The sequence below is a fragment of the Ciconia boyciana genome, chromosome 3 (assembly GCF_034638445.1).
Source record: "Ciconia boyciana chromosome 3, ASM3463844v1, whole genome shotgun sequence".
NCBI classification, from domain to species: Eukaryota; Metazoa; Chordata; class Aves; order Ciconiiformes; family Ciconiidae; genus Ciconia; species Ciconia boyciana.
This window is the reverse complement of record NC_132936.1, coordinates 56,886,307-56,900,033: the sequence shown is the minus strand read 5'-3', so window position 1 is coordinate 56,900,033 and position 13,727 is coordinate 56,886,307. Positions and strand designations below refer to the sequence as shown.

Sequence of the window (13,727 nt, the reverse complement as noted above, 5' to 3'; positions counted from 1 at the left end):
CAGAAAATTTCAAACTCAATCTTAAAACCCTGGCCACTGTGTCTACTCTTGTTCATGAAGTGGAGTGTTGTAGAAAAGTCACAGAGCTCCTGTGCACATCTGTAAATGATCCTTGACCAGGCTTCTACCAGCGGCAGTTATTGCTCCGTCTCTATTTGCCTGTGTGGAAGTGCTTATCGCAGAGCTGATGTGCATACACATTAGCAGAATCGGGAAACGCTACTTTCCCCAGCACAAGGATTTACTGGCCTGTTCCACAGCCTTGGGTAATCCTTGCTTTAGAAGATTTGCTGTCGAATGGATGCTGGAAACAAGAAATAACCTGCACAAACCCTATATCAGTTTCCTGAAAGAAGGGAGATTAACTTTCAGCACAGAATCCTTTTACTCTGCTCTCTGTCACTTGATATTGTCCTGAACACACTGTGTAAAGGCTTGTCTGTCAGAAACAGAGAGGAATTACATTTCAAGTAACTTCTCCATCCTAATTCTCTTTGGTCATTCTTGCATTCAATAATACTAGTAAGGCTACCATGACATCTAGTGGATGGTAAAGGATTTTGCGCAAGATTTAATAAGCACTTAGAGAGCTAAAATGCTGAAATCCTAAAGAATAAAAAGAAAAATCATACCAAAGAGGGAGCAAAGAGCAGAGGGCACCTGGAATGCAGTTCAGGGTGAGGTTTTATGTCTCTTCTTTCATCTGTAGGTATTTGTTTTTCCAAAGGGGCACCACTTTCTGCAGCTCTTGGAAACTTTTCAGAAGTGACTACAGCTCTCAAAACTGTGGTCTTAATGGGACTGTGCTGCAACTCCTGTGGGCCTCCTGGAGAATCAGGGGAGCTTTGGGGGTTTCTGCTTAGATCCAGCGTCCGTAAACATCTTGCCACTCACCAGTGATTTAGAAGAATCGGTATTCCTGTATTCTAAGTGGGAAGCCTATGCTTTAAGCAAGTCAAAAACTATTGTACATGAGCGTGTGAATAATCATGTAATCCAGAGTCACTGCAGCCCTCAGAGGGCCATCTATTGAGGGTGCTTCCCCCAGTTTCATGGCTAGCTGTACTTCTCAATAAAGAATCCTCCTTGTTCTGGCTCCCTGTTCTATGCAGAGATGTGATCCTGAAGGTTGGTCAGTGCGTTGTTCTATCCACATTGGTCACTGTAGTTTTGTCTGAAACTTGAGCATGAAAACAAATGCCTAATATTCAGCGGAACTGTCTCTTTTTTCTGAGCTTTTACTTATGGTGAGCCCATTCAGCCCGTACTGCACTCTCTTCGTTATTTTACTCTTTGTTGAAAAGATTCTGAATGTAACAGAGGAAATTCATTAAAGACCATTTACAATTAAGAGCTACTCAGCAATACAGACAAACAAAAGCAACAGAACAAATCAGAGTTTTCAAAGTATTTTCAGTGGGATACAGTAGGAATACTAACAAATGTTAGCTTTGTTGCTCTGTTAAAGAATAGATGTGTTACTGGAATTCTTTTTCATTTCTCTTTTGGTTTCTTCTTAATTGATTTTTTTTTAATCTCATGGTGTTATGTTTAATTAAATTTAAAAATACATCTAGGCTGACGTTTGAAAGTACAGTATCTTCATAGCCAAAGAAACTTGTCTATCTGGTCATAAACTTCTAATTGGAATTTAATATTACCAGCTTTTGTTTGGCAGTGTTTGAGTTAGTACATCTGGAGGAGACTGAAAGACTTTTTAATTCTGCCTGTCAGTGGATGAAAAGAACATTAAATTCTTAGTACACTATGTAATTAATGATGCATGAGTCAGAAAAGAATTTAATTTGATATTTGGAATTAAGTTTACACTTCCAAAACTAGTAAATAGAAATCTAAGCCAAATCCAACAGTAATACCATTCCCCAAATAAAATTTTAATCCTATATGTGTATATGTTTTTCCCTTAAATGTAAGATAAAGACTCTGGCAAGGATCTAGTTTTAAAACATTAACCTTAGCTTCTTCATTACGGAAGATGGTTGCTCAAGTAGCTTTTGCATAGGTTTAAAACCAATGAAAACAGTAGACCCTGGGAGGAATAAGATAACTTATTAGGTGGGGCAAAATTTGTTTGAGATTCAGCAGATGAATAAAATTCTAGATTAAGGGCACTTTGTGACAAATACCTTTGTGCTCCAGGAAGGATGAGCCAAGATGCCTATATAATCTTTAAAATCCTGACAGCAGTATGACAAATAAGTAAAATGAAATGAAGCCCTAGTACTGTTCCAAAAACTTTAAAAATTATCAGGAGATTCAAATGATCCTCTTTTTCCCCTGACCATTGAGCCTGCAGTTTGTCAGATTAAAAGCATATAATCCAAAATCCAAACAGGTAAAAATATGTCAAAATACCTAGGCATTTTGCCTATCAGTTTGATAGACTCCTACAACTGGAAAAGAGCTCCATCTTTTTAAAGCAACAGGATGAGTACCCCACCTCGTGACAGCCTGGACACAGCACCTTCACTCAGGGTTGCTACAAAAACAGGAGGAAATCAGGACCGATTAGATCCCAGAGATAGTTATACATTTCAGAATGCCTTATATATACTTAATTTTCCTCAGTAGAAAACTGTTGGGTTTTGAGAGAGAGGGAAGGGGCTCTAAATGCTGCTTTTTCTTGCTGGTCAGAGAGGGCAAACTTTGATGCAGCTCTTCCATTCCTAGCATGTCACAAGCCTCAAGCCAAGTACAAAATGTTGGAGTAGGAAACAGCTGCTTTCCAAATCCCTGCAGAGTCATCTGTCGTGTAAGCACTGCGCAGCCAGAGACAGTACATCTGCTGACAAATCAGTCTTTCTCTTCAAATCAAAGATATAGCTCGAGGGAGAGTTTTGGGGTGATTGTTGTTATTAGCTGGATAAAATGGACTTATGCCAAAGGTCCCTTCAGCGTCGTCAGTAGGCATCTCAGAAACTAGTTTCTTTTACTAATGTCTGATGGATGCATGTAGGTTTCCTTCAGAAAGGTTAGCAGCATCTATTGGAGCTCATTCTTAAAATGAGGCAAAGACTGCGTAGCAGTCTAGATCTGCTTTGATACACAGATAAAGTTGGACCCTCCCCAGTTAGGGTCTCAGGTATTACACAAGAATTCCTGCTGCCAGCGGTATTTTGAAAAGTCGGTAAACTGTATACCAAAGTCAGATCTTGACACGATTTGACATGGAAATATCAATGAGAAAAAGTGTTACATAACTGATCTTTGGGTAACATGAAGGCTGATGCTGAAATTCAGTGTCAAGCCTCTGTAATCTGTTTGAAAGTAATTTTTAGCCAAGAGAAACAATGAAGTGAGAGAACTTCCACGCATCCAATAAGCTAAAGTCCTGCAGAAAACAATGCAAGTGAATGAAAACGTGAAAATGTCAGTGGTGCAGTAAATTTCCTTCTTGAGGAAAATAACACCATTTGATCACCAAGTATGGCCCCTGTGACAGTCATGATGGGAACACAAGCAACTGTTCTTTACAGTAAGCAAACCCAAAGCTTGAATGGTTTTAAATCTCTAAATCTATGCTTTACTACAACACAAATTGGCCCAACTAAATTGAAAACTCAGCTCTTTTAGGAGAAATGTTGAAATAGAGGCGGGAATACAAATCTTTCCCCATGTATTGCGTGCAAGGTCTTTCGGTCCTGCTGAGTAGCCTGCAATGATTAGTGGGTTCTAAAGATGTAGCGACCTCTTTGCTGTTCCTCTGGATCATGAGGACGTTCTCTTGGTTACATCTGAGGCTGAAGGTGAAGTCAATACTTCTACTGAAGAATGAGACAGCAAAATTGAGTAAAAGCAGGATAGCGAATACACATATGCCAAATAAAGATGTGTTTTCAGAAGTTCCTGTACTTCCAAGAAACAAATTAATTCATTTGTACATCCTATATCTGCAAAGCCTGATTTCAAAGAGAATTGAACAAGGGTTTCTCATACCACAGTAATATCACAAACCAATAATCTCAAATTCCAACCTGTAGAAATAGAGTGACAGTTAAACCCACTTTCTCCCTTTTTTTCTCATCACTTCTCCCCATCATAGAAGTACAGAGAGTAATAATTACGCATGCATTCTTTTTGGTTCTCATCGCTTTTTCCCCAGATCATGGACCTTGCTGTGGAAGTAGTCATGAGGATGTTTTGAATTTTTATGGAATTTCTTAACAATACTTCAACCAGGTTTATTTTGGAGTTCTCCATTCTGAATGTGACTTGCATACTTTTCAATATGGAGCTGCATCTGATTATATTGCTACACATTTTGCTGGAATCAGCCTCCATACCAATTGACTAGCCTATATAATTCTAATTTACTATTCTATCATGGATGTATTTTATGCAAATTATTTACTATCTAATAAAGGATGAAAATAATAAATTGTGGTCAGGTTTAGTATTAATCCTAGTGAATACCTGTTTGATTTCAGTGATGATTCACCACTAGCTGTTTTTGAGATAAAGTAAGTTGGTTTTAACCTTTTAAAATATCCTTAAGTAATATTGTATAAGCACACATGTTTTGATCAAAATCTCATGTGATAATAAATTGAATACCCTTTTAAAGTCCTCTTAAGTATTATTTCTGTACAGGAGCATTTATTGCCCAAAGTTGTAGTGTTGTCAAAGCAAGAAATCAGGTTTTCTTTAGCAGAGATTTATTCCATTCTTATGTTGACTGAAAATCATCTTATTTTCACACTTGAAGATTTTCTTGATTGACTCTTTTCCAGGACTGATGTTTAGCCAGCTGTCCTATAATTAAATGCTTTTGAATAGTGATATGATACTTAGACTTCCAGATTTATAAAGGATTTGTGTATTCCAAGTTTTGTTAAAAATCAGTAAGCTGCATTCACTGTATATTCAACATTGCTGTGTGTCTCTTTAGAACACATAGGATGTCAAATATATAAGCTCAATTTATTAAAAAAATAACTTTTTTTGGTCTGTGCATGGCCTTATTTTTGCCAATAAGATCTGAGCATTTAACAGTTATTGGTTTTGCACAGGATAATTACTGTTCTCATTTCACAATCAGGAAATATGGGTTGCAGAAAGATTGCTTTCAGTGACGGAGCCTAAGAAATCTGTGACAAATCTAAATACCGAACTTAACTGGAGAGTTTTACTGCAGAACCTTCACCAAAAGTTCATTTTAATTCCATCTGTTTTCCAGATCTCTGGAAAACTTTTAAATTTGGTGAAATCATATGTATTAAAATGGTTAGCCCATCTTAGTACTTTTAGTTATAAGATCAGTTTGACAGCAAAGCAAGACCAGTTTCTTTCTTGGTGAAAGGAATCTGTTATTCTGCAAGAACCAGGGGGCAACTCTCACTTTCTTAAAAGGGCCTTTTTAATAGGGTAGACCTCAGAATGTAGCTTCCCAAAAGTATTTTTACTTGGAATTTCTTTTCAGTGTAACATTACTAACCTTTCTGCTTCAGATGTACTACTAAGAAATATTTAGATTTTACTACAGTGGTGCCTAGGTATGTCCATCAAAATTAAGTCCCAAACGTTGTAGAAACTGAACATTTAATTAGCAAGAGATCATTCCTGCTCTTAACAGCTTCCCCCCTAAACAAACCAGACAGATGGGAAAGGAAGCACAGAAAAAATAGCTGGATTTGTTCAGACTGCCACTGTCAAAATCCGGTGTTGAAATCGGAGCTGTTAGATGCCAGTCTGTTGTCTTGTCCGCTGGAGTATGATGCCTGCTAGTGTTATGCCCTTGCATAGAAAACTATTGCTTGTAACTCTCTTACAATTTTAATAAGATAATTTTGGATATTCCACAATAACGTATTTTTATGTTGTGCCTTTTTGTAGATTCAGGAGAACGAATAATAATTTTTGTATTTTGAGAACGTATTATCTAAAAGTTCCCAACTATAGGCTTCCAAGCTGGTGTCGAAATACCTGCTGTCTCCTGGAGAAAGCCATCTTCTTGACTGACCTGTGCCAAGAGGGGAAATTGGTCATGCTGGATATGAAATTGCTCTCACTTCATTTCTGATGACTATTGTGTGCGTGCATGTGTGTGCCTATCTACACCATTGATATATATATATATATATATATAAACACACAGGCATTTTAATATAGATGTATATGAATTATGTATATGATTTGTATGATCAATAATGTTTCATATGGAACATTTACTTGGCAATATGTTTTTATTTTTTGCTTTTCATTAGCAATCAACACTAGTATAAGCAGCACATTAAGTAATTTTTTGCTGGAGACTTTCAGGAAGAGTCTTTTAGGTACCCATCTCTTTCTGAATTATAAGAAAAATAAGAGAAGTATTTTAATATAAATATGTCTTCATTACAGACTAAACTCATTTTCTGCCCTTTAGCAGTGAAATCTGATCTCTAATATTATGTGTTTAATATGCTTGTGATATTTCAGAGACACAGCTGACTGTTGAGTGAGTCCTTATGTTACATCTTTTCTAATAGTAATGCAAATCGGTGTACTTAATGATTTCTTCCCAAAATTATTTGCCATAAAGGAGAAGAGAAAACAGTTGGATAATTTCAAGAGTGTTCAGCTGCGTAATATATGAGTATATAGTAACATTATGTTGAAGAGATAATGCTGTCTGGTACATTCAAAACATAACACAGGAAAATGCATCATTCTGTTCTGTGTTCAGTAGTTTAAATACTAAGTCAAAGCAAGCTATTCATATTTTTTTCCAGATAGTTTTCAACTTATTTTTCCCTGATCAAATTATAATTAATGTTCTATGTTTTACTCTCCCTTCCTTATCCCTTTTTCTTTTACTTAGTTGATTTCTGAATGTTTCCCTTTATTCCTGTGATCTTTTCTTCATAGCGGCACTGTCTCGGTGAAGCTTTGCATAAATCTATCAGCAATGTAAGTGATTTGCACTTACAGCTTGTAAACAGGGCATGTTTGCACTAATAAATCTGCATATCCTAGTACTGCTTTAGAGCTTTAGCCTATGAAATAGAAGACATGGTAATAGTTGAGAGGAGAACGTTTGCCGCTAGTTATCAAAAGCTTTTGTATTGCGTCCATTCATCTGTGTAAATGTATGTATCACTGGACATCAGACACCATACATGGTCATAATATAAGCAGCATTTTTACGTCATTGTTAAAGCAAGCAAGCTTGTGGGCAGTGCAAATGTGTATTGCAGAGCTTTCTACAAAGCATGAGATTGATGCTGTATTATAATTTGCAGTTTTGCAGTGCAAGTCATAATTGTAGCCAAAATATTCTTTCTTTCAATTTTTTAATTTTCAAAATTCCTACCAATGTTTTTAATAGCTGAAAACCTTGGATAAAAGTATTGAAAGTTCAGACAATAGTGTTTAGAGCTGTTTTCTTTTGAATCCTCAGTACAGGAGTATATAGAAAGGATGCTCCAAAGACATGCAAAGGGAGGCACTAATGTTTTCAAAAATGTGCTCTTAAGGATATCAGTATATGTACTGAATAATCAAAATAATGTTTAAAATTATGTACTCTTCTAAAAATAACTGTCAGATTTTTAATATTTTATGTACTTTCAACAAAAAAACCCCTTATTATTAGAAGGGTAGACTAATCTGACTTGCTTGTTAGAATCTTTTAATCCTCATTGTCCTTTATTTTCTGTATAGTCTATTCAGGCAAACAGGCATCTCCGGAGATTGACTCATTTCAGGCTGTTGTTCTGAAGTCACTTTAATCTGGTGGAATTGTGGACTACTCTTGAGAAGGCTATTCCTGATCTCTTCTAAGATGGCTTCCTGGCCAGATGTCAGACTTCTCTTGGTCATCTCAATTAAAATGCTTTCTGCATTTCCAAAAAATGAAAAGAAAATTGTTTTGCCCTTGGCCCATGCTAAAAATGTTTATAAATTATATACTGAGAATTATCAGAATTTGGAGCAGGAACTTAAGTGAGAGACAGATTTAACTGCAAGCCAAAAAACCATTTTTTCATGTCATCTTAAATAAAAATTTGGCTAAGATACCGTGGTTGACTCCATTTGAATGTCATCATGAAAGACTTTTTAGAGTATGATGATTAAATTACCTGAGATTCTGCAGGACTGAGCAGGACTTCCCCTAGAATTGTACCTCCTGGTGGCCACGGTGAAGGGGACAGGGCAATGGTGAGAAACCTGAGGGACAGAAACATGGTGGAGGGGACAAGTAAGAGTGGACAGAACATCTGTCCAGTATCTCAGTGTTTCTGCCACAGGCAGGCAGAGGAGGAGGAAGAGGATCTGGGTGAAAATTGTGGGATTTCCTTCATACGAGATTTTTAAGCAGTAGTTTGCGTATAGGGTTCCCACCTAGTGCAAAGAATTGGACTGAATAATCTCTTTAAGACTATCCTAACTGCACATTCCTATGATACTAAAAGTGGAGTTAGGAAGAAGAAAAAGAGCAGAGGAGGGGGGGGAGATACTGGAGTATGGGATGGATGGAAGGCAAGGAGTAGAGGGGCTAGAGCCAAGTCGCAGTAGTGGTCTCATGGAAACAAACAAAAATACTCAACAAACCTGAGAGTTTATGGATGTTGGTTAAATAGGAGCAGAGGTAATGTAAAGTAGCGTAAGAGTTACCTAAAAGCACAAGGGAAAAATGGATCTCCAGAGAGGGTCTGGTTTTCTCTAGGTGTAGTCTGGCAGAGAAACAGGAAATAAAGGCAAGGCTTACAGGTGAAAAGAAGGACCCAGGCAAGTATGAGGTTACAGAAGGGTGGAGAAAGAGAGAAGGGCCCAACAGTGAGCATGGGATGAAGCAGAGTAGTTGGGATGTGAGTAGATCAAAGGGGAGTTTAGATAAGATAGATCTTTTTTTTCTGGAGAAGGAAGACAATAGCACATTGCAATACCAGATGATGATACACAGATGAAAATTCAGAGCTGGCAGTTGCATGGTGCAAACTAACCGCATCAGTGGAGTGAGTTTCTAGGGTTGAAGAGAAAGAATGCAATATGTGGTTGCATTATTGGTTTGTCTGACCAGCATGGCAGCCCTGGCCATGGTATGCTGAAAGAGATTGGCCGAGAAGTTCTGGGGCTTCTGAGGAAACTAGAACTCCACGATACAAGAGGGAAGTTTTTGTATAAATAAATAACTGGTTGAAAGATAGGTATTAAATAAAGTGCTTCCACAGTGAAGGTAGATTATCACTGGAGTTACAATAATGTTCAATATATTTTCTTTCGCAAGTTGTTTATGAATAAGTAAGGTGGGAAAGTTTGCAGCTTATAAAAAGTTATTCAGGGTGGGAAGGACAAAGACTGTCTGAAGAATTATAGAATAGCTGTAAAAGGACAAGGGACTTGGCAATAAAATGGCAGATGAAATTCACTGTAGATAAACGCAAAGTGATACACAAGGAAAAAAACCCGAATTCTAACTTCTTGTGTAAAACGATGAACCTTACCTTGACCTGTTAAAACTGGAGAGTAGGTTTGTGGACTATAATATATAATTCCATGAAAACATCACCTTAGTGCTCGGTAGGAGTCACAAAAGCAAATAAAACATTAGGAATGTAGGAGAGAAACAGAGAACATAACATGTAAAACCACATAAACCACTATATAAAACCAGAGTTTACTCTCATTTTAAATACCTTATGCTGTTTTGGTCTCCTAATCTTAAAAAGAAATAGTAGAAAAGGGGCAAAAGTAGGATAAATGTGATGACAGATATGAAATAGGTACAAGGAGCGACTCATTAAGCCAAAACTGTTTAGTATGGAAAAGGGTGTAAGGAGGGAAATGATGGAGATCTACAGAAACATGCGTAGAATAGAGTAAATGAAAAGGGAACTTCATTTGACTCCTTTCCATTGCAAGTATTAGAGATCATCATGTCAAATTGGCACATCTATATGGAACTTGACACAGGATATTGTGTATACTAAAAGCTTCTATGGATTCAGATAGTGGTTGTATTTAATTAATATTTCTTCCATGAATTTGCCCCAAAATACCTCTTCTGGTTTAAGAAAGATTGCTGGATGCTGGTAGACTTCGGAGTCAAGATCGCTACATTTATGCCTTGGCCTTGTTTTCCCTGGGTAACCCAGGTTGGCCATTTCTGGAGGCACAACAGGAGATTACACAAACCTCTGTATAATTTGTATGTGATATTTATATTTAATGTACTTAGTAAAAGGTTTTACATATATAGTTCAGATTACAGAATGTAGTATGGGTCTTCACTATACTCCTTCAGTTGTAGCTAATCTGTTTCAAAGGTATCTGAAGTAAAATACAGTTGATGTAGTATACTTAGAAAGTAGAGTATATATGCCCAGACACAAAGACTTGGTGAATTTGAAATGCAACGAGCCATGCTTATTTCATTCAAATTAATTTGCTTGTTTTGTTTTAGTGCTAATTTTCCTTTAAATGTAGCTTTTTTCTTTCAAATCTGCTTAAGCTGTGTCCTGAAAAAAAACCCCACATATTTGACAATAATGTTCATGCTGCAAGTTGTCCTTGGTATGCTGCTATTAATTTTTTGTTAAGTGGTGGGTTTTAATGTTCTGTAAATCAGTAAATTGATGTGCAATGTCGTTATTAATTTGTCATAATTAATTTTAAGATATGCTGAATCAAATGACACTATCAGACTTTCACTTATAATTCAATTTTATGTAATGCTCTGGGGCTTGAAAAGTATCCTTACTGATTCAAAATCTTTGTCACATGGCAATTTTATTTTTCCTGCCTTTGAGTCACTGTAGCAAAATGCTCTTTTGGTTAAATCTTGTTTCCGGAATTGGAGGGTATCTCTCTCGTGTCTGGCTCGAAAGGGAATACAGGTTTAGTATTTTCAGTCTGAAAAGATGCTATCTGATGTGAAGAACAAAGTATAACATTATTATAAAAACAAAATGTGACTTTTTCAAAGAGTACAGTGTAGTCTAATGTATTAAAATACTTGTTGGGTGAAAAGCATAATTTGTAAAATCAGGTATTTCTAAGAAAATGAGTATTTGTGACTCAGATTGCTTAGACCTTAGATCTTGAAAACCAGCAGAAAAATCACTCTCATTGTTTAACTGAGCTAACAAAAAAAAAGGGGGGTGGTGGTGGTGGAATCCATCAAGTGTAACATTTTGTTTGTGATGTAGACTGGTATGCTACCATTTCTTTTTAAATGAGAAAACTACCAGTAAGATAGGACCATATCATATCAAAAGATACAAAGTCAATCTAGATGTCAGGTTGTCCTCCCCTACCAACGGCAGGACTTTCCTTACAGAATTGACGTGATGTTCCCCTGAAGAATAGTTTATCTTAACAATCAAGTGTTTGGTTTCAGACCTTGATAGTGTCATTTATATTGATCTTTATACAAAACCTAGAAGTAAATTTTGATAATTCGGCCATGAAAAATTGTGTTATAGGTAGTGCTGTAGTATGAACTGACAGATGTGATAACCCTTACAAAATTATTTAAATGTAATTATTATATCTCTGAGATATAATATTAACAAATCCAGTAGATGGATGACATTGCTTGTCTGTCTTTTAGTTAATGTTCTAGCTTTAAAATTTCAAGTGTTTTCTTCTTTTGAATGTTTTTTTCAGAGTTTGTGTTAGTATTAATGACTAATGGATATTTGCTGTTCTGTTGTGGGTTAGATCTCCTTACTGAAGCAGAATCTGGAGATGCAGCTTTCCCAGTCACAGAGCTCTTTGCAACAGCTACAAGCCCAGTTCAGCCAGGAGCGACAGAGGCTGACTCAGGAGATCCAGGAATTAGAAGAGGAGCATCAGCAAAGGCATAAGTCACTTCAGGAAGCCCATATCCTTGCCTTTCAAAACATGGAAGAAACAAAAGAGCAAGAACAAAAGGCATGTTTATATGGATATTCCAAATTATGTAGAGAATGTTGCCATTTTAGAAATTTATGTACATAGTTGGAATTGTAAAGAAAAGTATCTGCATACCTACTAGATTTCCTTTTCAGCTGATGTCTTACAGTAACATTTTTATCCAGTTAAATCTCATCAAGACATATTGAAAATCATCTCTAATACTGGCATTGTTTCATGTCTTGCTTTATAGTCTACCAGTATATGCATATATATAGGTATACATATGTAAAATTATTATCAACACACACGTTTCTTTACAGTAGTTTGACTTGTTATCCATAACATTATATTCTAGTTTTGATTTGGAATAGGTTTCTCTATATTTTCCATTATAGTTACCTAATTTCGCATGTGTTTTCTGATATTTCCTGTGAATCAACTCCTTTGTAATGTATTTTATATTTTCATTATGTTAAAAATTGTATAAACTATGTTCTGCAACTTGCAAGATAATTTTCATGTCCAGAACAATGTCACACCCAAGATATTTTTTTCAAACCTTGACTAAATCAGCTTTAAAATTGAAATTTTGGCAGTGCATGGTACTTAACAGGGTGTGTGTCTTAAGGTCAGATGTAGAGCGAACCTTTGCAATTAATTTTCCCATTGTCCCCACTTAATGTACTTTGGTTCACATCATAGACTGGTCTTGGAGCACACAAGCTGGATTCCTTTTATTCGAAATGAAACTAGAAGATGTGCACCAGGAACATTATGCTTCATACACTTCAATACGGAATAAACATGGGTGTCAATGGGGAGCAAAAATCCCCAAATGTGTATCACGTGCACACTAGACCCATCTATGGATCTGCACCTTATCACATTGCTTGCTGTTGTAAATATATCCATAGATTGTTTTTTTTCTCTTTTCCAACTGTGAGCAAAACAGAGTTTTTGTGCACAGGTAATCTTGATAACCATCAGCCACTGAAAAGAAAAAATATAGTAGTAGGATAACTTAGCGAGAGAAGAAAATATGAGCAATATTAGTGCATTTTTAATATTTTTTAGAGTATGCCAATGCCTGCTTTTTGTTGCCAGTTGTTTATTGTTTAATATTTTATAAATTCCCTAAGCTGGTGTAGAATAAATTTTGTCAATTGTGATTTCATAGGAATTAGAAGAACGTTTACAACAGAAGCACTCAGAAGAACTTCAGGCACTGAAAGAAACACATAAACAAGCCATGGAGGGTTTCAAATTGGAGATGGAACAGGAACTTCAGACTCTACGATTTGAGCTGGAGGATGAAGGAAAAGCTATGTTAGGTATACTCTTTTCAAATTTGCGAGTGGGTCAAAAACATTATTTCTACTCATACAAATATACATGCACATATATGTATGTACATGAGTGTGTATTATAACACTGTAGTGTATCTCAGAGTCATTCAATGTTGACCTAGTTGTTCCTCTTAAAATCAGTATAAGCTTTAACAGGTAAGCCCAAACGGTTCACTTTGGAAAAATCTTACCCTTAAGTTTTTTTGGAAGGAGTAAGCCACCAAATTTCATGATGGAGAATGTTTCAGAAAGTAACCGGAATAGAATGACAGGACAGTTGCTTAGCTGAGGTAAACAGTGTGTGTTAGGTCAGCAGCAATACTTGAGGGAGCTGGACTGTTATTGTTAATTAATGTAAACATTTGCAAAATAAACTTTTCTTTTTGTTCATGGTAACTAGCTTCCTTGCGCTCAGAGCTAAATCATCAACATGCAGCAGCAATTGACCAGCTAAGGCACAACCATCAACAAGAACTGGTAGCTGCCAAAATGGAGCTTGAAAGAAGCATAGAACTCGGCAGGCGACAGGTAGGAGGC

At 36.4% G+C, this 13,727-nt stretch overlaps 1 protein-coding gene across 6 annotated transcripts in view; it reads left to right on the top strand.

Moving 5' to 3' along the window:
• The window catches only part of FAM184A (family with sequence similarity 184 member A), an 81,736-nt gene that overhangs the window by 52,377 nt on the left and 15,632 nt on the right, over nucleotides 1-13,727 (top strand). For all 6 annotated transcript variants that reach the window (XR_012041457.1, XM_072855757.1, XM_072855756.1 and 3 more), the window contains exons 10-12: nucleotides 11,668-11,880; nucleotides 13,022-13,175; nucleotides 13,591-13,718. Coding sequence is in view for 5 of the 6 variants with exons in the window: in XM_072855757.1 (XP_072711858.1) it covers nucleotides 11,668-11,880; nucleotides 13,022-13,175; nucleotides 13,591-13,718 (495 nt within the window). In the remaining variant the exon portion in view is untranslated. The remainder of the gene's footprint in view (nucleotides 1-11,667; nucleotides 11,881-13,021; nucleotides 13,176-13,590; nucleotides 13,719-13,727) is intronic.